This window comes from Bubalus bubalis, chromosome 1 (genome assembly GCF_019923935.1).
Source record: "Bubalus bubalis isolate 160015118507 breed Murrah chromosome 1, NDDB_SH_1, whole genome shotgun sequence".
NCBI lineage: Eukaryota > Metazoa > Chordata > Mammalia > Artiodactyla > Bovidae > Bubalus > Bubalus bubalis.
Window position 1 is genome coordinate 109598396 of NC_059157.1, and position 24181 is coordinate 109622576.

General features: G+C 40.7%; 1 protein-coding gene across 1 annotated transcript; it reads left to right on the top strand.

The window, feature by feature from the left end:
- On the top strand, window positions 1-22857 carry POGLUT1 (protein O-glucosyltransferase 1). The gene is made up of 11 exons (XM_006057615.3): window positions 1-179; window positions 948-1038; window positions 2334-2477; window positions 6866-7001; window positions 9460-9581; window positions 15569-15628; window positions 17032-17131; window positions 18851-18909; window positions 19967-20134; window positions 20859-20915; window positions 21499-22857. Exons 1-11 carry the CDS (start codon window positions 95-97, stop codon window positions 21653-21655), a joined length of 1179 nt encoding a protein of 392 aa, XP_006057677.1. The 5' UTR covers window positions 1-94; the 3' UTR covers window positions 21656-22857.
- The last annotated feature ends 1324 nt before the right edge of the window (window positions 22858-24181 follow it).

Below are 24181 nucleotides of genomic sequence, written 5' to 3' on the forward strand. Positions count from 1 at the left end.
CTCCGCCCACGTGGTGCAGCTCCTCGGCCATCTTTGTGCGGGGCTCCGCTTTCGTCCGCGCAGCAGCCGGGACTCCGCAGTTGGGTGGCAGGCGATGGAGCTGGGGGTGTCCTCCCAGCTTTGGTTGTGGCTGCTTTTGCTACTCTTGTCCCCGGTGCCGGGCCGCGAGAAGGAGTCAGGTGTGCTCCGTACAGGGCCGGGCCCACCGATGGGGCTTGGGGTCTGGCCGCGTTGCCGGCGCCGCTCTCGTGCTGTGGCCGCTGCGGCGCAGAGCTGGGCAGCGGGCACGGCTGCTCTTCGGAGCAGAGTGCCTCTGGGTGTCCGGCGCTGCTTCTCCTGCCCAGAACCCTGGAGAGTAACCCATCCTCCAGAATTCAGAGCGATAGTGGGTAGGGGAGGGCATGCCCACAGCGGGTATGGCCCACGCTTGGCTACCTTGCACCTCCCTAAGACACACTGGGGGATAATTCGTGTGTGTGTGTGTGTGTGTGTGTGTGTGTGTGTATGTAGTGTTCGTAGTCCATTGTGTGTGTGTGTGTGTGTGTGTGTGTGTGTGTGTGTAGTGTTCTTAGTCCATTGTGTGAAGAGATGAAAGGAGGGTTAATTACTGTGGATTTTAATCGATCCTCTTTACAGGGCTCAGTTTGATTAGTAAAAACTGAGAATCTGTGTGACCAATTTATCCGTAACCTTCTGAGTGCCAGGCATTAAGCTTGGAAATTTTCCCCTTTCTTGGATGTCTGGCAGCCAGAGTAGAGGAGCAGACTTGACCTGAGTGCTGGAGAGCTGTAAAATGAATCCTTCCTGGCTGTCCATTTCCACCAGTGGAATGAAAAGGGGGTGTCTAATAAAAGTTTTGGCTTTCTGTGGATTCTACTTACCTGCTGCTAGTGAATAAGAATACTCAGGGGTGTTTTGTTAACCTTCATTTTTTTCACTTTTTGAAGGTTCAAAATGGAAAGTATTTATTGACCAAATTAACAGGGCTTTGGAGAATTACGAACCATGTTCAAGTCCAAACTGCAGCTGTTACCACGGGTGAGTTCTTTTCTTTCACCCATCTTTAAGAATTTAGATCTTGTCAGGAGGAAATCCCCTAAAATCCCCAAGAGACCTTGGTTGCAGTGGTCAGAGAGCCGACAGGGTCCCTGAGGTGGTTTTCTGATTTCTAGAGAATAAAAATACACTGGGACAGTAGAGGCCCAGGTGGTCTCAGCATTGCCTGTTAACTCCCTGTAGGAATGTACTTATTTGCATTCCCCACTGGACTGAAAGCTTCTTGAGGTCAAGGCATATGTCCTACATTAGCTGTTGTATTCCTGGTGCTGACTCTCAGTAAGTGAAAGTCACTCAGTCGTGTCTTGACTCTTTGCAACCGCATAAACTATACAGTCCATGGAATTCTTCAGGCCAGAATACTGAAGTGGGTAGCCTTTCCCTTCTCCAGAGGATCTTCCCAACCCAGGGATCGAACCCAGGTCTCCCTCATTGCAGGCATATTCTTTACTAGCTGAGCCACAAGGGAAGCCCTACTCTCAGTAAGTACTCCATAAATATTGTTGAAGGAATGAACATATTTTTAAATGAATCAAATTATGTTTCCTGTTGGTTATCTTTTAGTGTATGCAAATTAAGGCTAGAGTGTGATGGTAGAAAGATTACTTTGAAATCAGCCTTACATTCTAGTGCCAGATTCAGGTCTCAGATCCAAGTCAGTTCTCTAGATATCAGATTCCTTATCAGTTAAATAACAGAGTCCTTTAACTCCTCATTACGTTCATTATTTTATAATTCCTCAAAAAATTTACCTGATGCATGTGATACTTACTGAAAACTTGGTTTGTACCAAGCCTTAAAAGGGATACAAAATAGTGTAATTCCTAGTTACTCCTGTCAGACACATACTGCTGGAGTATGTGGTAGGGGCCGAACAGGCTAGAACGTAAGACTTGGTTTCAAGCTGTAAGGCATAAGCTGTGCCTTCTGTGGGATTCGGAGAAGGAAAGGTCAGCGGGACTGCAGTGACTGGGAGGATGCAGGTGTGACAGGAGTATTGAGGAGGAATATGCATCAGGCAAGGGAGGGGCAGGCCAGGTGGAGGGAGGGGGAAGAGATGCTCGATACTGGCTTGCTTTTTCGTTTCTGTTGCTTTGTTGTTGTTACTTTAGGTTGCCTGTGGTGCTTCTGGGAAAGAGGTTGCTCATTCCTGCTCCCTCTTCTTTCCCGAAGCTTTCTATGCTCTCTAATACTGAGCCCAGACCTACAGATAGGAAGAGGTGGGATGGTACCCCTCTCTTGGGCTGCTTTCCTTGATGATTCCCCTTCTTTTCCAGTGTCATAGAAGAGGATCTAACTCCTTTCCGAGGCGGTATCTCCAGGAAGATGATGGCAGAGGTAGTCAGACGGAAGCTAGGGACCCACTATCAGATAATTAAGAACAGATTATACCGGGAAAGTGACTGCATGTTCCCCTCAAGGTAAGAGCTGTAAGGTACATATATCTTCTGACCTTATTGCTTACTTAATACTAATCCACCTGCAGTGCAGGAAACCCGGGTTCAATCCTGGGGTTGGGAAGATCCCCTGGAGAAGGAAATGGCAACCCTCTCCAGTATTCTTGCTTGGAGAATTCCATGGACAGAGGAGCCTGGTGAGCTTCAGTCCATGGGGTCACAAGAGCAGACACAGCTGAGCAACTGACACTCTAATATAGAGTCCAATTAAAGGGACTTACAAGTAAACCCTCACATTTCAGGACCACACAATAGTGACATCTGTCTCCTGTCTCTTTGTAAGGCTGGGGCACATCACCGGTGGTACTGGATCTGGCTCTACCCCTTCTTCTCCAGATACAGCAGCTGCAGGACACAGGCTAATGTTAACTAGTGTGAGTGAGCTGGGTTGAAGAATGAGCGTGACTGATTGTCAGGGGACAGCTATTGTTCTAGATACTGACTATTCAAAGAAAGGTGGCAGAAAGGCAAGAGAAATAACTAGGGCTGCAGATTACACAGGCCACTCTAGGCAGGACTTTAGCTGTGAGAGCTGAAGTTCCTTATCAGCGGGCTAAAGGCTGATGGGGAGGGTCACAGACTGAGCCTGGAAATTGCCCTTAGGCAGCATTATTTACAACAAATAATAAACCTTCTTGTTCGAGCCTTTTTTTTTTTTTTTTTTTTGGTGCAGCTGCCTGGCTTGTGGGATCTTAGTTTCCAAAATAGAGATTGAACCCGTGTCCGGGGAAGTGAAGTGAGAGCTCAGAGTACTAACCACTGGACTGCCAGGGAATTCCCAGGAGTCCTTTTTTTTTTAAAAAAAAAACCCTCAAATCTTTATAAAATTACAAAGGCAGAGTATTCCCTTACTAAGACCTTTTTTTCTAAATGACGTATGCCATTACAAGTAAAATAAATGAGCAGTATTGTAAAAAAACAAGCATCTATTTGGTCATAAGGATTTATATTTTGTCATAATAACTTCATTACAAATTAGTGTATTTTCACTGTCAAAAATACATAAAAACAACAACAGAAAAATATAAAGATCATTTAATATCCCATATTCTGAGGTAATCACAATTTTGGTTTTCAAGTGTCAGGGGCAAGTAAGGTGGTACTGGGGAAAATCATTGAGATATTTTAAATAGACATTTGTTTCATTACTTGGAGCAATAGCAGAGACTTTAACTACAAATTATGAGTATAGAGGAATTTGTGATTTCTACAAATGAGAAAGAAAATATGAATATAGATCCTTTTGGACTTCAAAAGGTTTTCCAGTGTTTGATAGTTAGCTGAACGATCTCCGGATCAAATTAAATTGTGCTCTCTAAGTTTCTGCAAGGCACATAGCTCTTATTCCTAACTCCAGAGCATTGTGGTCAGAATCTTGAGCTCTTAGAAATATTCTTAAGAGAGGATGGGACCTTTCATTGGCAATAAAATCATCTCGAGTTCTAATACATTGAAAGTTCCCTACCCCAACTACATACACAGCTAAAGAATTGAGAGTTAAATAAAAGAGAAACAAAACAAAATATTTAGAACCAGCTTAATGAAATGGACACAGTTGTGTAATATCTCAGACTTTTATCTGGCCAAAAGTAGTATCTTTCTAGGTCTAGATCTTTGAATTCACCCAGTTTGAGAAATATCAGTGACATTTAAAGAATTCAGTTCTGAACAAAAGGACATGCAAACTCACCATTTCAAGGATGAGCTGAAAGATTTTGCTAAGAAACTGGAGCACCATCTAATTAAGCACCTGGAGATGCATCATTTCAAAGAGAAAAACGGTATTTTTTTAAATAATAGCTTTAGTGAAGTATGGTTGACATAAATTGCACATATCTAAAGTGTACAATTTGATACATATATCAAAATATGTATCTCATATATATATATATATATTTGCAGCCAAGATAATGAACCTGTCACTACAAAAGTTACCTTGTGCCCCTTTGTGGCCCTTCTTTCCCCTTTTCCCTCTCATGCCTTCCTCCTGTCCTATCCCTGCCCTCAGGTATCCACTGATTTGCTTTCTCTCATTATGGATTATTTCCTTGAGTTTTATATAAATAGAATCATGCAGTATGTGATAGAGTGCTATTTTAAAAGCCAGGTGTGAAAGAAAATAACAAATGTTTTAGCTGTTAACATGTAAATGTAAATACATGTAAATGTATTATTGTAATCATATGTAATAATAATATTATATAAATAATATATAATAAAAATATAATAATACATTTTTAAAACTTTGTAACTAGTAATTTTTTTAACATCAAAGGAGTATTATATGCACATGGTAAAATATTTAGTTAACTCAAAAGTATATACAATGAGGCCTTCCACCATACCACTAGCCCCTGAGTCTTCCTCTCAAGAGACAGCTACAGTTGTATATCCTGCCAGAAATAATCTGCATATACAATTGTCTAGATTCACCAGTAAACCAGAATATGCTGTATCTTCTGTTCTGCAATTTACTTTTCCTTTCCATGTATCAGTAGATTTTGAAATTGTTCCATAGGAGTAGTACATGGAGAACTCTTTCATAGCAGCATAAAAATCCCATTGTATGGATTTCTTTATTCAGTCCTGTGTCAATGGATGCTTAATTATTCCCCATCTCTCCCCTTTAATTTTTGACTAATGGAAACAATGCTGCAGTGAGCGTTCTTGAACTTAGACTTTTGAACACTCATGCTGAGTTGCTTCAGTCGTGTCTGACTCTTTGTGACTCCATGGACTATAGCCCGCCAGGCTCCTCTGTCCATGGGATTCTTCAAGCAAGAATACTGGAGTGGGTTGCCATTTCCTCCTCTAGGGGATCATCCCGACCCAGGGATCGAACCTGCATCTCTTGGGTCTCCTGCATTGGTGGGCAGGTTCTTTATCACTAGCGCCACCTGGGAAGTCCCTTTGTAAATATATCTACAGTATAGAAGTAAAATTAATTAGGCAAATAAAGTGTTTTTAAATCTCAATAAATAGGAGCAAATTGTCCTCCAAAGAGGTTGTTTTTACACATTCACCACCCTCTTATCACATGCTCAGAACAGACCTCACACACTCAGTAACACTATGTATTATCAGGCTCTTTTGATCTTTGACAATCTGATTGGTAGAAACTAGCACGTAGCTTCACTAGATTTTTTCTTTTGTCATGTTGATACTTTTTTGTTGAAATATATTTAATATATAATGTGTAAATTTAAGGTGTATAACATATTAGTCTGATAAGTTTATTTTAATATGATTTCTATTGTAGCAACAATTAGAACCTCTATATCATGTTACGTAATTATTTTCTTTTTTAGTAGTGGAAATGATTAAATTATAGTCTCATAAGTTTGATAATTATCATACCATTTTGTTATCTATATTCACTTCACTGTGCATTAGATCCCTATGGCTTATTTATTGCTCCTTGTAAGTTTGTTCCCTTAAACAACATCTGTCCTATCCCCTCTTTCCCCAGCCTTTGATAAGCACCATTTTATTCTCTGTTTTTATAATTTTGGCTTTGGGGGCATTTATTTGTTATTAGTACAGTTGACCATCTTTTCTTATGTTTATGAACGATTGATATTTAGTAATCACCCTATATATTGATATGTAGTCATCACCCTATATATAAATCAGTCATTATCACACTGCCAGAAAATTTTGGTCAGACCTTGGAATGTTGCCACCAGTACTGTGCTGGTCCGGACCTCAAGGATGGGGCAGGAAAGTTAGCTCTCAGTGTATACTTACTTTCTTTCCAGAAAGCCTTTTAGAAAATCTGCTCTGAAAGCTATGTTACAATCTTTGTGATTACGTACCTGGCATTCTTTCTGGCTTGCAAAGCTGCTCTTGAGAATGTTCTGTATTTAGGTTGAAGGTAATGAAAGGTTCTTTATCCTTCCTCATAAACTATGAGACTTAGTTATGGTGGAAATAAAAATAATGTCCTTGTGAGACGCAAAGCCCAGGGGACATAATTAGAAAATCAGCTTTTTCAGTTCCTATCAAAATTTACATCTTGCTTACTAATTAAACTATTCCATGTAGGAGAAATAAATGCTGGAAATGAAAAGAGGAGAGGAAGTGATAGGAGTAGCAATAACGTTCCCATCAAACTTAGGATGCTCTAGTTGGAGAATTTTATTATTGTAAGCTGGAGAAGCTTAGCCAGAAAAGATAACTTGCACCACATGAAAGAATGGAATAGTCCTTTCAGAAGCATTGCTCTCAGGACGCTTTGCAGGAGGCCAGTGATCTGAATGCTGGCTTGTCCTGCCTTGAAAGTGTCAGTGGGACCCTGCCTTGTCTGAGAGCAGGCACTGATCTGGTGAAGTTGTGGTATTTCTGGTTGACAGGTGTAGTGGTGTTGAACACTTTATTTTGGAAGTTATTGGGCGCCTCCCTGACATGGAGATGGTGATCAATGTGCGAGATTATCCTCAGGTTCCTAAATGGATGGAGCCTGCCATTCCAATCTTCTCCTTCAGTAAGGTAAGTACAGAAAGGGCTATCTGAGGGGATGGAGGGTGGTCTTCTAGGGCATAAGCAGGAGATGACTGAATGTGGCAGAGTCTGATGGGTAATGGTGAGGATGAGGCCTGAGGTCCCAAAGCGGGTCTGTGTCCCTGTTAGCTTCACAGTCATTGAATAATAAGACTGAGGAGAAGGAGGTGAGGACCTGTAAGTGATGAATGTGATTGCTTGGGATCTTAGCTAGGGCTGAGGGTGGAGGGTGAGGAATGAGAGAGGCCTGAGGAACCTCTAAGACACTGGAGGTGGGGTTCAGAGAACCTGCAGAGCATGGGAGAGAGTGACCCAAGAAAGCTCATGGACTTTCAACAAAAATATTGAGCTCCTACAATGTATATATCACCCATGCTATTGGGTATCATCTGCCTGGCCACTATATCCCAGGGTCCTAGCCAGGCTAATGGTCAGACTAAAGGTTCTCAAATAACCACACAGTTTGCACCCAAACAGTACACGGAGGGGATAGGCCTGAGGTACCTGAGGGGGACATGTGAGAGGGTGATCTTTGAGTCTAGTTACGGAAAGATAGGCGTTCTAGAACATGCTTGTGGGCTTGGAGAATAGGGCACAGTTAATATCTTAGTGCTCAGGTTCTTGCAAATGGTGTATTAACAGGAATGGGCCTTCATTCCCTAGAGACTAAATATGAAAGCACTTGGGGGCAGAGATGGGGGAGGCTAGAAGAGAGTGGATGGAAAACTCTATGGGGGAAGAGTAGGTTTGGGAAAACCCTCCAGACTTTGGGAAAAGGAACTCTGTTTCTGATTTGGTGTCTCCAAAGCAGAGGGACTTTTTTCCCCACTTTTTCTTTATCAGAGTTTACTTTCTCTCTAGACTTGTTTATTTCCTGTGTTGCAAGTGGGCTGAGGCCACATTGTGTTGCATTTCCCATGGTTTAGCCTCAATTCTCAAAAGTGCTTGGTCCCGTTATTTGTCATGAAGCCCTCTCAGAAGAACAGATAGAGGCTCCCATGTAAGTCAGTAAGGGTTTATGTTTATTATTTATCTGTTTTTTTCTGTGGATAATGAAGTATGATCATCAGTATACTAACTTTCCTTTCATCTTTAGTTCCTTCCCCCTGCTTCTTTTTTTTTTAAACCAATGACTCCTAGTTTGCCAGGCAGGGATTTTAGTCTGTCATCTATAATAAGTATGCAGTTTCTTTTGAGCAGCTGTTATGCCTGAGGTGCTTGATGAATAGCATAGCATTTTTTAAATATTTGAAAGAAGGCAAACAACATATTGCATATGTAATTCCAGTGGAAGACAGTAGAATTAGAGGTGTATCAGTGGCCAGAATTTTAACAGAAGTAACCATATAAAGGTTTCAGATGGTTTCAAACTTTTTTCAAAAGGTGTGGGATAATACCCCTACCCCTTTTCTGCCCATCATTACTTTTGACCCCGATTAAAAAAGAAAAATAACCAAAAAATAACTCAGAACTTATTGACCAACCAATATGAGCTCAGAATTGCCACAGTATTAGGTAACACTCACACTTACGGAGTATTTACCATGTGTCACTGTTCTTAGTTTTTTACATGTATTAACTCATTTAATATTTAAAACAAGCCTGTTAGATACTATTATTGATATTATCATTTCTCTAGTTATAAAGATAAGGAAACTGAAGCGTAGGAAAATTAAGTAACTTGCCTAGAGTTGGAAAGAGGTGGAGTCAGATAATCTTTCTCAAGAGCCCATACTCTTAACTATTGCATTGTATTTCCTAATTCTTGCTCCTAAAAGACTTATCTAGGAAATCATTAAGAACTGGTAGGACTATATATGGAGAAGACAATGGCACCCCACTCCAGTACTCTTGCCTGGAAAATCCCATGGATGGAGGAGTCTGGTAGGCTGCAGTCCATGGGGTCACGAAGAGTCAGACACGACTGAGCGACTTCACTTTCACTTTTCACTTTCATGCATTGGAGGAGGAAATGGCAACCCATTCCAGTGTTCTTGGCCTGGAGAATCCCAGGGACGGCGGAGCCTGGTGGGCTGCCATCTATGGGGTTGCACAGAGTCGGACACGACTTAATAGCAGCAGGACCATGTACACTCCAAGTAGGATATCAGTTAAGAGATGAGAAGGCTATGTGGTCATTCAGAATTGGGTATATCGTTTGCTTAAACTAAAACCTCCAACAGTATATTTCTTCTAGAAAAACAGAATTTGGGAACTGGAAAAGTTGATATTTAGTGTGATTTCATATTCTGGGATTCAGTCAGCCCATGAATTTTAACCCATGATCATTTTTGCCTTTTAGCATCCAGAGTCTAGACTTGGATGTGTCTTTGACGGCGTAACACAGGGGCAAGGCCTTTTCCAGATCCCGTGACATGAGTGCAGTTTGCTGCTTCTTCCTCTGCTCCAAGACTGATTTAAAATAGCCTCTCTCTTTCTGTTGAAGACATCAGAGTACCATGATATCATGTATCCTGCTTGGACATTTTGGGAAGGAGGACCTGCTGTTTGGCCAATATATCCTATGGGTCTTGGACGGTGGGACCTCTTCAGGGAAGATCTGGTAAGGTAGGTCCTCTAGAGAGGTTTTATTTGTCCCTCTTTTTGGGTCACCTTGAAGTAAACAGTTAAGTATAAACAATTATTTTCTGTAAAATGACAAACTTTTAAGCTAAAAGACAAAAACTTTATAGCATAAGCAATTTTATATGTGTATAGAAGTATTTGCATATCCATAGAAAAGATGTCAGCAGTGCTTCTGTGGGAGGGATAATAGAAGCCTCTTTTTTTTCTTCTTTAAATTTTTCTACACTTTTAAGATTCTTTAAGAGTGATTTCCTTTTATAAGTAGGAAAGAATAAATGATCATATCATGGGGAAGGATAGAAAATTACTTGGAAGAACATAAATGTACTTTATAATTAAGAGCCAAGCTCTTCAGGCAGGGTTGGGCTGGGCATAAATGTCCCATCGGCATCTCAAGTTCAAGCTTATTTCACATCCTCTGTAACTGAGGATTGAAACCTGCCTTGGCCTGTTGTCTGCATCCTGCCATCATTTCAGAATTTAGATCGTCTCATTCATCAAGCTGTAGGTGTTTCTTACCTAGCTACATTTTACATTAATGATCCAAACAATATTGGTGCCTAATTAGTAAACTTCTAGAAACACAGTCTTTCTAGTTCTTCTCTCAGATATAGAGAAAGCAATAATTTAATTCAACTTCATTTTCACAAATATCTATCACCTGTATTAAGTGTGACTACATATTTAAATGAGATGAAGAGAACATCCCTTTTCTAGAGAAGCATGTAGGGCTGTAGTCCTCTTTGTCCGCTAGAGCCGCTGGTTAAATAAACAAGTCAATTATTCAGTAGGTTTAATTGGGAAATTATTTTTTAAGATAACTTGGCCTCATACTTCATTGTTCTTGTCCAGCTCTTTCTTTCAGGGATGAGGGAATGCTAACTCAGAGAGCTTAAGTGACTTTGGTCAAGGAACCAATGTAGGCCTGAAATCCAGGTTTCCAAGTGCATTATCTTCTCCACTAGTTAATATTTCCCGTGTCCGCCAGACTGTGAGACTGTCATTTTTTATTTAGCATTTCATTTTGAACATAATTTTGAGAGAGAAAAATAATAATGTTGTTAACATTTTTTTCACCAAGTTATTCTTGACTTTTGTTTTCTTATTCTTTTTTTTTGCCCTCAGGTGCTTGCAAATACCCTTTTCACATTCTTCTTTTTGTAGCTCTTTTCCCACCTGCTGTACATCTACTTTATTTTTAAAATCTCTTTAAAAACAACTTTTTTCTGAATACGAAAACTTTGTGTGCTTATAAAAATTTATCAATGTGTCCCACTTAGGCAACTTTTCCCCCACTAATTGGTGTGTCTTAGAAATATTTCCACGTCAGTACATAGGTGGAGAAGGAAATGGCACCCCACTCCAGTACCCTTGCCTGGAGAATCCTGTGGACGGAGGAGACTGGTGGGCTGCTGTCCATGGGGTCACACAGAGTCAGACACGACTGAAGCGACTTAGCACGCATGCATGCATTGGAGAAGGAAATGGCAACCCACTCCAGTATTCTTGCCTGGAGAATCCCAGGGACAGAGGAGCCTGGTGGGCTGCCGTCTATGGGGTCGCACAGAGTCCGACACGACTGAAGTGACTTAGCTACAGCTGTTGCTGCAGTACATAGGAAACTGCCTCATTGTTTTAAGCAGTTGCATGGTATTCTATCAGATAATAACTTGATTCATTGTGTCCTTCAATGTATGTGTAGGCTACATGTGTAATATTTGCATAATTTATTGTTTTCTGAACTATTAGAGAGTATGTTGCATACTTTATGGCTCTATACCCCTTAATTCTTTGCTGCATAATTCCTAAGAGCAAGAGTGTTCCCTTTATAACCACATTGCAATTATCAAATACAGGAAACAATGTTAATTCAACATTGAATTGTTGTAACAGTGTCCCATAAGACACATTTCTTCTCAGGTACAGGATCCAGTCCAGCATCTTGTGTTGTATTTAGTCCTTATGTATCTTTAACTTGTTTTAATCTGCAACAACTCTTAAGTGTATCCTTCTCTTTTACTGTGTAGTTACTCTTATTGTTTGTAAACTAATAAGCAATTTTTAGGGAGATAGAATATGTTTTATAAATCGTTAATATGTTTATCTTTTGATACCTTCACCTTTTATTCTTGAGCTGAATTTATTCATGATTTTGGAATTGCAATTTTATTTTTTAGAGCCCTCCATTCAAAATCTCTAGCCTCATGATTTCATTTCTTACCTTGAAACTTTAGTCATCTGTTTCCTGATCTGCATTGGTGTCTGCCTGGCGTGTTTCCATCTTTATACTCTTTTGGGAGTTTGTCCCCATAGACTGACTTTTCACCCTGTAGAAGAAGTCAGTGTTGCTGTGGATTTAAAGAATTCACTCTACTGCTAGCAGAGGAGTGGGGTCATAAAAGAGGGCTGGGGCAGCACCAGTGTTAGTGCTTGCCCAAAGACGGAAATCCTAACATGGGTCTTCTGAAGGGATGGATAGGTGGGTGGGAAAAATAAGGGAGAGGGAAAGCAGATGATACGTGGTTCAAGTCTGTCTATATTAAATTCAGCTTTCCCAGGAACTAAGGAAATTTATACTCAAAATTTCAGTGTTTTTGGTTGGGTAGTTGAGCAGTATATCAAAATGTAAAATGTGTATATCCTTTGACCCAGCCATTTTACTTCAAAAATTTATCCTGAGAAGATAATTAAACAAGTATGCAAAAATGTACATACAGGGATATTCACTTCAATGTTGTTTCTTAAAGTAGAAAGTTTAAAACTACCTGAAAGCTCACCAATAAGGAATGGAGTAAATTATGACATGGCTGCTGCTGCGGCTGCTGCTAAGTCGCTTCAGTCGTGTCCGACTCTGTGCGACCCCATAGACGGCAGCCCACCAGGCTCCCCCGTCCCTGGGATTCTCCAGGCAAGAACACTGGAGTGGGTTGCCATTTCCTTCTCCAATGCATGAAAGTGAAAAGTGAAAGGGAAGTCGCTCAGTCGTGTCCGACCCTCAGTGACCCCATGGACTGCAGCCTACCAGGCTCCTCCGTCCATGGGGTTTTCCAGGCAAGAGTACTGGAGTGGGGTGCCATTGCCTTCTCCGATGACATGGCTATAAAATGGAATATTGTGCATGAATGGAAAGTAAAGGTAGAATGGGGCTTAAAAACAGGGACTCTGGATTTAAACCTTACTAGCTGTGTAATGCTGGGCAAATTGCTTAGCCTCTTAAAGGCCTCAACTGTGTAAAGTAGGGATAATAAAAGCCATCTTGTAAGGTTGTAAGAATGAGTTGTGTGTGTGTGTGTGTATATATATATACAAATGTATATACACAATGTGTGTATATATATACACACACACACACAATGTGTGTATGTGTGCAGGAATGTGCAGGAATCACACCTGCATCTCTTATGTCCCCTGCATTGGCAGGCAGGCTGTTTACCACTCGTTCCCTCTCGGAACCCCGTCTCCCTGACACCTCACCCCCCAGTGCTACAGTAGTTCTGATTTGTTAGGAGGGAGTGTGGGACAGAGCAAGAAATAGTTGGACTGGAGAATCAGGTAAAGATGATCCAGTGAGAAAGAGCTGGAAGATAAGCCAGGAAAATATGGAGGACTGGCTCACTTAAGAGAAATGAGTAATGGGACACTATTTGTATCTGAACAGTACCTCTACCTGAAAAGTTTATGTGCGGAGTTTCTCCATTATAGCAAACAGCTCACCAATCCCTCATGAACTCCACTTCAGTTTGACCCCCTCCTTTTTCAGAGAAAGATGCTGCAAAAACATCTGTGAAGGGTTCCCACAAAGTAAGTTAAGAATGATGCATCTGTCACCTGAAACTATCACAACATTGTTATCTGGCTGTACCCCGATACAAAATGTTTTTGGTGTTTAAAAAAAAAAATGATGGATCTGTGAGGTAGCGGTTTCAGCAAGGGAAACTGGTTGTGGTAACTGATATTGAGAACTGAATTTCGGGGACTTGGTCTTTATGGAGCACTAAGTACCGTTTGAGGATACCAGAGTGCTTTGCAAAATCAGACTAAATCTGATAATACTTCCTATGCATCTAAAACATAAAGTCAGGAAGTGATTTATTTCCTTGCCCTTGACTCGGTATCTGTTATTTTCTGCAGTTATTGTTGCCTAGTAATTTTATCAATCAGTTCAGTTGGGTCGCTCAGTCGTATCTGACTCTTTGCGACCCCATGGACTGCAGCATGCCAGGCTTCCCTATCCATCACCAACTCCTAGAGCTTGCTCAAACTCATGTCCATCAAGTCGGTGATGCCATCCAACCATCTCATCCTCTAGACTCTTGCTTAAAGTAAGGAAGAAATCCTGATTGTACTGAATTAAATAGCCCTAAATGTGTCATTTACTTTGGGAACTTTTCTTTCAATGTTGTTAACTTATTAACCAAACAGTAGATTTGCGCATATTGCTAGCTAGCATCTCCAGAGGATAAAGTAATAATAAAAGGGAACATAGGGGTAGTCTTTCTGCCCCCTTCTGATGCCTATGTCAGAAGCTTTCTCTCTCTCCTTCATACTTTAATAAAACTTTATTAAAAAAAAAAATAAAATAAAAATAAATAAAAGGGAACATAATGTCATTTAGAGCTTTTTCTTTTGAGTAGTGTTGTTGTTCAGTTACTAAGTCGTGTCCAACTTTTTGCAATTCCATGGACTGCAGCACACCAGGCTTCCCTGTCCTCCACTATCTCCCGAAGTTTGCTCAAACTTGTTTCCACTGAGTTGGTGATGCCATCCAACCATCTTATCCTCTGTCACCCCCCTTCTTATTCTGCCCTCAATCTTTCAAAGCATCAGGGTCTTTTCCAGTAAGCCGCTTTTCACATCAGGTGGCCAAAGTATTGGAGCTTCAGCATAAGTCCTTCCAATGAATATTTAGGACTGATTTCCTTTAGGATCGACTGGTTTGATATCCTTGCAATTCAAGGCACTCTCAAGAGTCCTCTCCAGCACCACAATTCAAAAGCATTTATTTTTCGGCACTTAGCCTTCTTTATGGTTCAACTCTCACATCTGTACGTGACTACTGGAAAAACCATAGCTTTGACTGTATGGACTTTTGTTGGCAGAGTGATGTCTCTGCTTTTTAATTTGCTGTCTAGGTTTGTCATAGCTTTTCTTCCAAGGAGCAAGTGTCTTAATTTCGTGGCTGCAGTCACTGTCCGCAGTGATCTTGGAGCCCAAGAAAATCCATTACTGTTTCCACTTTTCCCCTCTCTATTTGCCATGAAGTGATGGGACTGGATGCCATGATCTTAGTGTTTTTAATATTGAGTTTTAAGCCAGTTTTTCACTCTCCTCTTTAACCCTCATCAAGAGACTTTAGTTCCTTCATTTTCTGCCGTTAGAGTGGTGTCATCTGCATATCTGAAGTGTTGATATTTCTCCTGGTGATCTTGAATCCAGCTTGGGATTCATCCAGCCTGGCATTTTGCATGATGTACTCTGCATAGAAGTTAAATAGGCAGGGTGACAATATACAGCCTTGATGTACTCCTTTCCCACTTTTGAACCAGTCCATTGTTTCGTGTCTTGATCTGCCTGCAGGTTTCTCAGGAGGCAGGTAAGGTGGTCTGATATTGCCATCTCTTTAAGAATTTTCCAGTTTGTGATCCACACAAAGACTTCATAGTCAGTGAAACAGAAGTAGGTGTTTTTTGGAATTCCCTTGCTTTTTCGATAATCCAACGGATGTTGGCAATTTGATTTCTGATTCCTCTGCCTTTTCTAAATCCAGCTTGTACATCTGGAAGTTCTCGGTTCATGTACTGTTGAAGCCTGTCTTGAAGGATTTGGGGCATTACCTTGCTAGTGAATTGAGTAGCTTGGGTCAGACTTACTATAAAATGTAAAGCTCTCAGCTAAGCTTTAGAAATGATTCAAACACTTCTTTATATAGTTAAGGAAGAAACTCAGAAACTAATGAAATCTGTTTTTAGGTCAGCTGCACAGTGGCCATGGAAAAAGAAAAATTCCACAGCATATTTCCGAGGATCAAGGTGATTATACTTTCTGACATTTTACAAAGGTACTCTTCTGGCTAATGTGTACAATTTTGAGAGTGTGGCAAACTCTAGTTCAAAGAGAAAACTAAGATAACTAAGAAAAAGACATAGAATCACAGAATTTTAGGCTAGAGAAGAACCCAAATTATTGGCCAAATCACTTTTAGCTGAATTAAAATTCAAAGAAGTAAAGTTCATCTGTGCAGTCATTCAGCAGACATTTACAAAGTGTGACGAGTGTGATAGGCTTTAATTATTTAATGCTGAATAGAACAATGAGCTGTCCTCTTGCCTGAAAGATTGCATTTCCCTGGGAGTACTTTATGATTGTGCCCACAGACTCTCTGCCACTTAATGGTAGAGCAGGAACCATCACTAGCTCTTCTAACTGCCTTTTTCATCAGACCATGTGGCTGCCAAATAGTGGTGGAAGCGTAGACTGAAACTGGTGAAAATTGAGAGAGATGCATGGAAGGAAGGTAGAGCAAAAGCAAAAAGGTTAGGGGAAGACTGAGTCCATGTTATTCAGCTCTATATCCTGGGTGTTGAGAACAGTACCCACCTTGTAGATGCACAATGAGTATCTGTTGGACAGATGAATACCAAGGAGAATGTGAAGGGAGAGAGTTCTGCAGATTTCTTAGTGTGTCCTTGTCAGAGGTCACACTCTCTCTTCACTTGGTGGTGGATTTCAGAGTGCAAATGAGCCCAACAACCATTGCTTATGTTTCTTTGTCAACATCTCTGGTTCTCAGATCTTCAGATTACCGATTCTTAACTTGGGATCCATGTGTGGACTTCAAGACTTTTAGGAACTCCTTGAAGTTATATGGGGATATGTAGAGAGGGCGTCCACAGTTATCAGATTCTCAGGGAGTCCATGACCCCTCAAATGTCAACATCATCTGGTACTAGAACCATAACTAGGACTTTTTCTACAATAAGTTTTCAGGTGTTTGAGCCCTTTGGTTTTCTTTTTAATTTAAATATTATACTGGGTTTTACAGAGCACACCCAACAAAGGTCATGTCGCTGTTTTGGTGAGTGGTGATTACCAGTTACACAGCTGTGAGTACCAGTGATTAGAGGTTACATGAAGCTTCTAAAAGGGAAATAATTCCCTGGGATGTGGCTTTAGTATAACATAATCCTAAAGACTAGATGCAAGCAGAGAGGGCCAAATACTCCCCTGCCCTGAAGGGCACAGGGGCAAATAGCCAGGACCACCTAGATGCTGTAGGATCTAGTATCCCCCTCCTCTTCTATTAAATAACCTGTGAGTTGTTCATCTGTGCGTATGGTCATCGCGTGGGTCTGATTACTGCTTACCTTTCAGCTATTAGGAGTGGTCTTATGGTGTAGGAGACGTAGTTCTATGTCATGTGTTTCTTTTATAGGACAAGTCCAGAACGAGATCCTCTCATTCTTCTATCTCGGAAAAACCCAAAACTTGTTGATGCAGAGTACACCAAAAACCAGGCCTGGAAATCTATGAAAGTAATCACCAATCATCTGACTAGAGCTACAGCAGTGAACATTCTCACTCCAGGAACATTGCAGCTGGGTAGAACTTCACGTTAGGTTTCCTCTCAGTGGTGGGATGAATGTTGAGACCGTTCCATGGACTAGAATTAGTATATGTGTAAATTATTCTTTTTCAAACTCACATTGTGTTTCTGGGCCCTTATGATGACTCATATTTTATATTAATTGGAAGGTTTAAACCAGAGGTCACAAACATTTTCTGTAAATGGCTAGCTGGTAAATGTTTTAGGCTTTTCGGATCTTACAGTCTGGGCTGTAGTTCCTCGGCACTGCCACCACAGGGTGAAGGCAGTCTTCGACAATATGTAAACAAATGAGCATGCCTGTGTTCCAATAAAACCTTATTTAGGGCATTGAAATTTGAATTTCATAAAATTTTCCCATGTCATAAAAATATTGTCCTTTGGATTTTTTCCAGCCATTTGCAAGGGAAAAATAACTTTAGTTTATGGGTTGTGCACAGAAACAAGCAGTGACCCAGATCTGGCCTATGGGCACTAAGTTTGCCAAAATCTGGTTTAAACCATTGGTTCTCAACCCTGACTATACAATCCAACCAGAGAGCTTAAAAATTGATAGAATAAATCAGAGTCTCTGGAAATGGTGTATAGACATCTTCATTTGTTTAAAATTCCCTAAGTGAGTCTAAGGGGAAACAAGCAGTGACAGGCTTCTTTGGTTGGGAGTCCCATCTCTATCCTCTTAACTCTGTCTTTCTTGTCTTATTCAAAGACCCTTAAGTTGTAAATGTCCTCATCTGAAGTTTCCATATACCATTTGAGGATGATAGGAGAAAATGTTTAAACTTCTTGTCAGAAAAACTAAGTGAAAACTAAGAAATACTAAGTAAAGATGCGTGTATTTATCATATGATCATTTAATTCAAACAGAAGCAAGTGCAGTATAAGAAACTTTGTTAAAAAATAAAAATTATGAAAAAGTGTATCCATTCATGACAGCATCTGCTATGGGAGGCCACAGAAGCAAGCAAGACTTGTTCCCCTCACCGTCTGCTAAGGTGGCTGGAATATGGATAGGGGATAGGGGTCTCGGACTCTGATGCCCCCAGGCGCTGCAGTAGTGAGCGGGAGAGAGCACTGAAGGTCCAGGCATTTCTGCCAGGGAGAATAGGAGCTCTCTTTGCCAAATCCTCCTTTTTTTTTTTTTTCCCAAGAAAAGTGGAAATCGGTTTTTATAAGAAGTATCCTGCCACTTACAAATGCTGGGCAGTGGTTTGAATATTTATTTTTCAAATACTTTGCTAGTGCAACAAAATCTGTGTGTGGGCTACACCTCTTAGGCCCACCAGCCACCGTTTTTAACCTCCTTTGCCGTAGGATTTACACAGAGTGAGTTGTGCTGCAGGCCATGACCTCCTGAGTGCAGAGGAAGAGTCACATGGCCCCAGGGGAGCTTAAACTCTAAAATCACACAGACCAAGTTAAAGCCCAAGCTCTTCTACTTAAGGCTGTGTGACCTTGAGCAAGTCTCCCAACTTCTCAAAGCCTCGGCTGCTTCATTTATAAAGTGAGACAGTCTTGCCTCCTGAGTTTGTGCCTTCTGAGACTTCAGGGAGGTCATGTTGAAGAAATGTTCAGTGACCCTTGTTGCACAGTGATCTTCAATAAATGCCCCTGCTGCTAATACTAACAACTTCTTTTTCCCTGAAAGGATACCTTGGGAAAGCCAGCTGCTAAGGATGTCCATCTTGTGGATCATTGCAAATACAAGTAAGATTTCCAGGACTCCTGACTCTTCTGGTTTTCCCTATTTCTTTTGGAATAGCTTCTCTTTGGATGAGAATTTTAATACTAGGGTCCAGCTGGGGTTTGTGAAAGTCACATTGATTGATTTAGTTATTGCTTACTGAGAGCCTGCTGTGCACAAAGCTCTGGACTGGGTTCTGTGGGAACTGCAGAGACAATGAAACAGGGACAGTGGTCCCTGCTTCCAGGGAGCCTGCATGCTCATAATCAAAGGGATGGGGTCCCCTCTCTGCACCCCACACAGCCAAGAGCTGAAGTTAGATCAGTCATTTATTAAGTTAATAAAAATAGTTTAAGGTTCAACATGAATGAGGAATATGTAACTAATGTATTATATTTAAATGTCAAGACTAAGAATGAGATGAAGGTAAAACAAGGTCAGGAGGTGGGCAGTGGGAATACTCAGAGAAATGAATGGTAATTACACTGTACAGTGGGAACTACAGAGTAGAAGCAGCTCTGGTTAGAGACAGGTACCAGAAATGCTGAAAAGAAAATGTTCTTAGTTATTACCTTTATTTTCCAGGGGGCATTTCTTTGAAGATTGATTAGGCATGCCTGGTTGTCTTCTCCAGACTTCTTAAGAGGACACAGGGAACAGGGCATACCTTTGACCAGATAGGGAACACTATGGGAAAAACTAGGCTTTGTGGGGGGACCATGATGAGTTCGAGACTTTAGGCCTAGAAAAACTTGTAAACAAAGGGTGAGATATTGTTTCCACTGAGCCTTGTGTCTGCTCTGCCCAGCACCCAGCTGCTGGCTCTATCTGTCTCTGCCTGGAGAAAGTATTTCTCTTTCTCCCTCACGCTGATATTCCCAGGAACAGGCTCTAACCCCTGGAACAGCAAGGAGTTTATGGGAACTCCACAGGGACATGCTGATGGGTCCTTGAAAATTGAAAGTGGAAAGAGAAAGAAGAGAGGGTAATAAAAGGGGAGAAGAAGAGGAGATAAGAAAAAAATGTCATGTGTGGTAGCAGGAATATAGTATCAAGTATATTTTGCTCTCTCTTTTCCAGGTATTTGTTTAATTTTCGGGGTGTTGCTGCAAGTTTCCGGTTCAAACACCTCTTTCTGTGTGGTTCACTTGTTTTCCATGTTGGTGACGAGTGGCTGGAATTCTTCTACCCACAGCTGAAGCCATGGGTTCACTACATCCCAGTAAAAACAGACCTCTCCAACGTCCAGTAAGCAGCTGTCCCTCAAGCAGAGTCTCTGATGACTCCCATAGTCTGCCTCTAAGTCCCCAGCCGTTCAAGATATTTACTCCTAATGACTTTTTCCACTGAAAGCTTTTTTTTTTTTTTTAATTTTGTTTTCAAAGATAGTACTGCATTATTATCCAACTAGACTGAGTGGGATTTAATTTTTTAAGTGCTCTAATGCTGATTCAAAATGTAACATTCAGATAGTATGCACTGAAAAGCACTAATCTCTCAAAGACTAAATAGATATGGGTATTCAATCGTGTTATATCATCAAAAGAATTTTCAGATACAGTGTGAGAACTAACCTCAGTGAAACGAAGGCAAATTTCCTCTCATGATGGGAAGAGCTAGGACGGCATATGGAGAAGGGCCAGAAATGTAAGCCCAGTGCCCTCTTCTGGGGACCAGAGCAAGAGACAGGAGGGAAATTTTTTTCTTCACTATTGATTTTTGATGTGTATCATTGAACATATCTCTGTTTTCCCAAATATATTCCAAAACTACAATAGATTGTTTCGCCTATGTGCAAAGTACTTTTTTTTGTTGTTATTTTGATCCTGTGAGGACCTGATAGCTTTACTTTAAAAAAAACTCAACATCCATATATCTAAAGATTAGCTACAGGCCTCAGTATGTAATCTCTCTGCTTAGTACTAATGAGCATGGTCTGTATTTCAAAATCTAATAATTTTTTCCATTTTAGGGAGCTGTTGCAGTTTGTAAAAGCAAATGATGATGTAGCTCAAGAAATTGCTGAAAGGTAAGTTCTGTTCATTTTTCTTTTTCCACTTTAATCATTCCTACTTTTCCCAAGCTAAAGTCATAAGAATGTTGTTACCATGGTGCTATCTGAATGTCGGCCTCATTATACAGAGATAATTAGAATCAAAGCTGTCCTGGGGAAAACTACACATTCACCTATGTCCCAAGCCCATCCTTTGTAGAGTTAGACTGAAATCTTTGAAGTAGTTCAAGTACCCTTTCTGAGGATTGGCTCTTTATATATTTGTTTTTAAGAAAAAAAAAGTCTATTTCCAAATGCACGTGTATAGTAGATATTATGGAGAAGGAAATGACAACCCACTCCAGTATTCTTGTGTAGAGAATCCCATGGACAGAGAGCCTGGTGGGCTGCTATCCATAGGGTCGCACAGAGTCAGACACGACTGAAGCGACGCAGCAGCAGCAGTAGATACGATGGCTGCAGAGTTGGTTCTGAAGAGCAAAGAGTTAATTTACATGAAGCGTCCTGAACAGTGCTTGGCACAGGTAAGTACTCAAATGTAAGCTACTAGTTTTATTAAATGTCATGCTTTAACTGTTCTTGTTAATCTTGTCTCTAGGGGAAGCCAGTTTATTCTGAACCACTTAAAGATGGATGACATCACCTGTTACTGGGAGAACCTGTTGACCGAATACTCTAAATTCCTGTCCTATAATGTAACAAGAAGGAAAGGCTACGATCAGATTGTTCCCAAAATTTTGAAAACTGAACTCTAGTAGTCATGATTGGGCCATAGTCCTCTCTATGGCATCAGACCTCAGATATCCTACGGTGAGAAGCTTGCTGTGAATGTGACACCTATGCCTTGGATACTGTTACCAAGTCAGACATCTGGTTTTCCTTATCATGCTGTACCAGGAGCAACTTTGGAGAAAGATCCAAATTGTGTGTAATACAATTAGGAAGTCACTCAACATCTTTGCTAAAGAAGGACCAGAAATCGTGAGATGTGGGTTTTGAACCTGATTCTGCCTTTCATCTTCTTAGGACCAATCACAGCTTGTGCCTCAGATCATCCATATGTGTATGTCCACACTGTGAAACTGACTATGTCCATGGGGTGATGCCCTTTTTCTCATTCTGTTGAGTAGAAAGGCACTCATATGAAACTCGTACAACTCATTACCACAGTTCTGCAGTTACTCTACACTTGATCTCTGTCGCTGTATTTTAATGTAGAAAACCCTTTAGGGTTTGTAAAGAATACTTGGGGATTATTTTCTGAAAGGTCTAAGGAAGCAGTAGTGTGCCATGCAACAATGTAGGAGCTTTCTTTTGTAAAAGCGTAAACTCTTTGGTACTCAGGAGGTTTCTATAAAGCCATGTAGAAAGGGGCCAATTGCATGAGTAGTCATTGCAATTGGATTTCAGCTTCCCTTTTTGTGCCTTCGCATCCTTTATGTTCTCTTTCAAAAAAGAGTGATTGAAAACCTCTTGATAAATTTAGGAAATAGTCCTTACTCTTTAAAGGAATTTTGCATAAAACAGCAACTCTTCCTCATTCTTCACACACCCTTAATATTTTTCCTCCTTGAGTTGGCAGTAGCCCACGCTTGCAGGGATCTCAAGGAGTCTTCATGTGTGAAATGGCGTCAAGTTGGGAGTTTAGAGCATTCACCTTTAGCACTTACTTACACAGGAAATGCCTGTTTTAGTGCCCATCGTGTTGAAGTGCTTCCTTTTTCCTTTTTGAAAAAGACATTTGGATAGTAGTTTAATCTCAGGATTAAAGTACTTAGTCAAAAATGAAGAAAAACTGTTAGATTAAAACCCATGTAGTTCAATGACTCAGAACCATCCTTGTTCTTTAGGCCCAAAATTTCCACTGAGAAATCAACTCTTTTTCCTTTGCCTTTTAAGAATTGTTTGGTATTAACTGGTTCCAAAATTAGTAAATGTGAGATTCGGTTATATAAAATCGGGGACTATATTTCCATTTATGAAACATGCATTTGGCCATTTTAACTCCCTTTCACGAAACTATAAGCCTACAGACCTTCTTAGAGGCCTTTCTGGTAAGATCATTACATAGAACAGGGCAAATGTTTAAAATTGAATTTTGTCTTTGAGTATTAAAAACTCATGGGGACTGTGTCCTTAGGTGCTATAAATCTGGCAGTAAGAGGTCCAGATTTCTGAGTTGTACTGTGGTTTTGCCTTATCAATAGGAGGCCCTGGTAAATATTATCGTTCTGTTTTAATTTTCTTCTGACTAAACTAAAAGCTTAAAGAGATGGGAATACCAGACCACCTTATCTGTCTCCTGAGAAACCTAAATGCGGGTCAAGAAGCAAAAGAATCAGAAATGGAATAACAGACTGGTTCCAAATTGGGAAAGGAGTACATCAAGTCTGTATATTGTCAACCTGCTTATTACTAATAACTTCTATGCAGGGTACATCATGTGAAATGCCAGGCTGGATGAGTTCCAAGTTGGAATCAAGATTGCCAGGAGAAATATCAGCAACCTCAGATATGCAGATGATACCATGGCAGAAAATGAAGAGGAACTAAAGAGCCTCTTGATAAGGGTGAAAGTGGAGTGGAAGTTGCTCGGTCGTGTCTGACTCTGTGACGCCATGGACTATACAGTCCATGGAATTCTCTAGGCCAGAATACTGGAGTGGGTAGCCTTTCCCTTCTCCAGGGGATCTTCCCAACCCAGGGACTGAACCCAGGTCTCCTGCATTGCAGGCAAATTCTTTAACAGCTGAGCCACAAGGGTAAAAGAGGACAGTGAGAAAGTTGACTTAAAACTCAGCATTCAGAAAACTAAGATCATGGCATCTGGCCCCATCACTTCATGGCAAATAGATGGGGGAAAAATGGAAACAGTGACAGACTTCATTTTCTTGGCCTCCAAAATCACTGTGGATATTGACTGCAGCCATGAAATTAAAAGACACTTTTTGGAAGAAAAGCTATGACAAACCTAGACAGCATATTAAAAAGCAGAGACATCACTTTGCCAACAAAAGTCCATACAGTCAAAGCTATGGTTTTTCCAGTAATCATGTATAGATGTGAGAGTTGGAACATAAAAACGGCTGATTGCCAAAGAATTGATGCTTTTGAATTGTGTTGCTGGAGAAGACTCTTGAGAGTCATTTGGACAGCAAGGAGATCACACCAATCAATCCTAAAGGAAATCAACTCTGAATATTCATTGGAAGGACTTATGCTGAAGCTCCAATACTTTGGCCACCTGATGTGAAGAGCCAGCTCATTGGAAAAGACCCTGA

Bases quoted from the DNA above. Each gene is read 5' to 3' on its own strand.
- POGLUT1 (XM_006057615.3), top strand. From the start codon at position 95: ATGGAGCTGGGGGTGTCCTCCCAGCTTTGGTTGTGGCTGCTTTTGCTA. The intron at 7,002-9,459 runs GTAAGTACAGAA...TTTCTGTTGAAG, and splicing joins CAATCTTCTCCTTCAGTAAG to ACATCAGAGTACCATGATAT. The intron at 20,135-20,858 runs GTAAGCAGCTGT...TTTCCATTTTAG, and splicing joins ACAGACCTCTCCAACGTCCA to GGAGCTGTTGCAGTTTGTAA.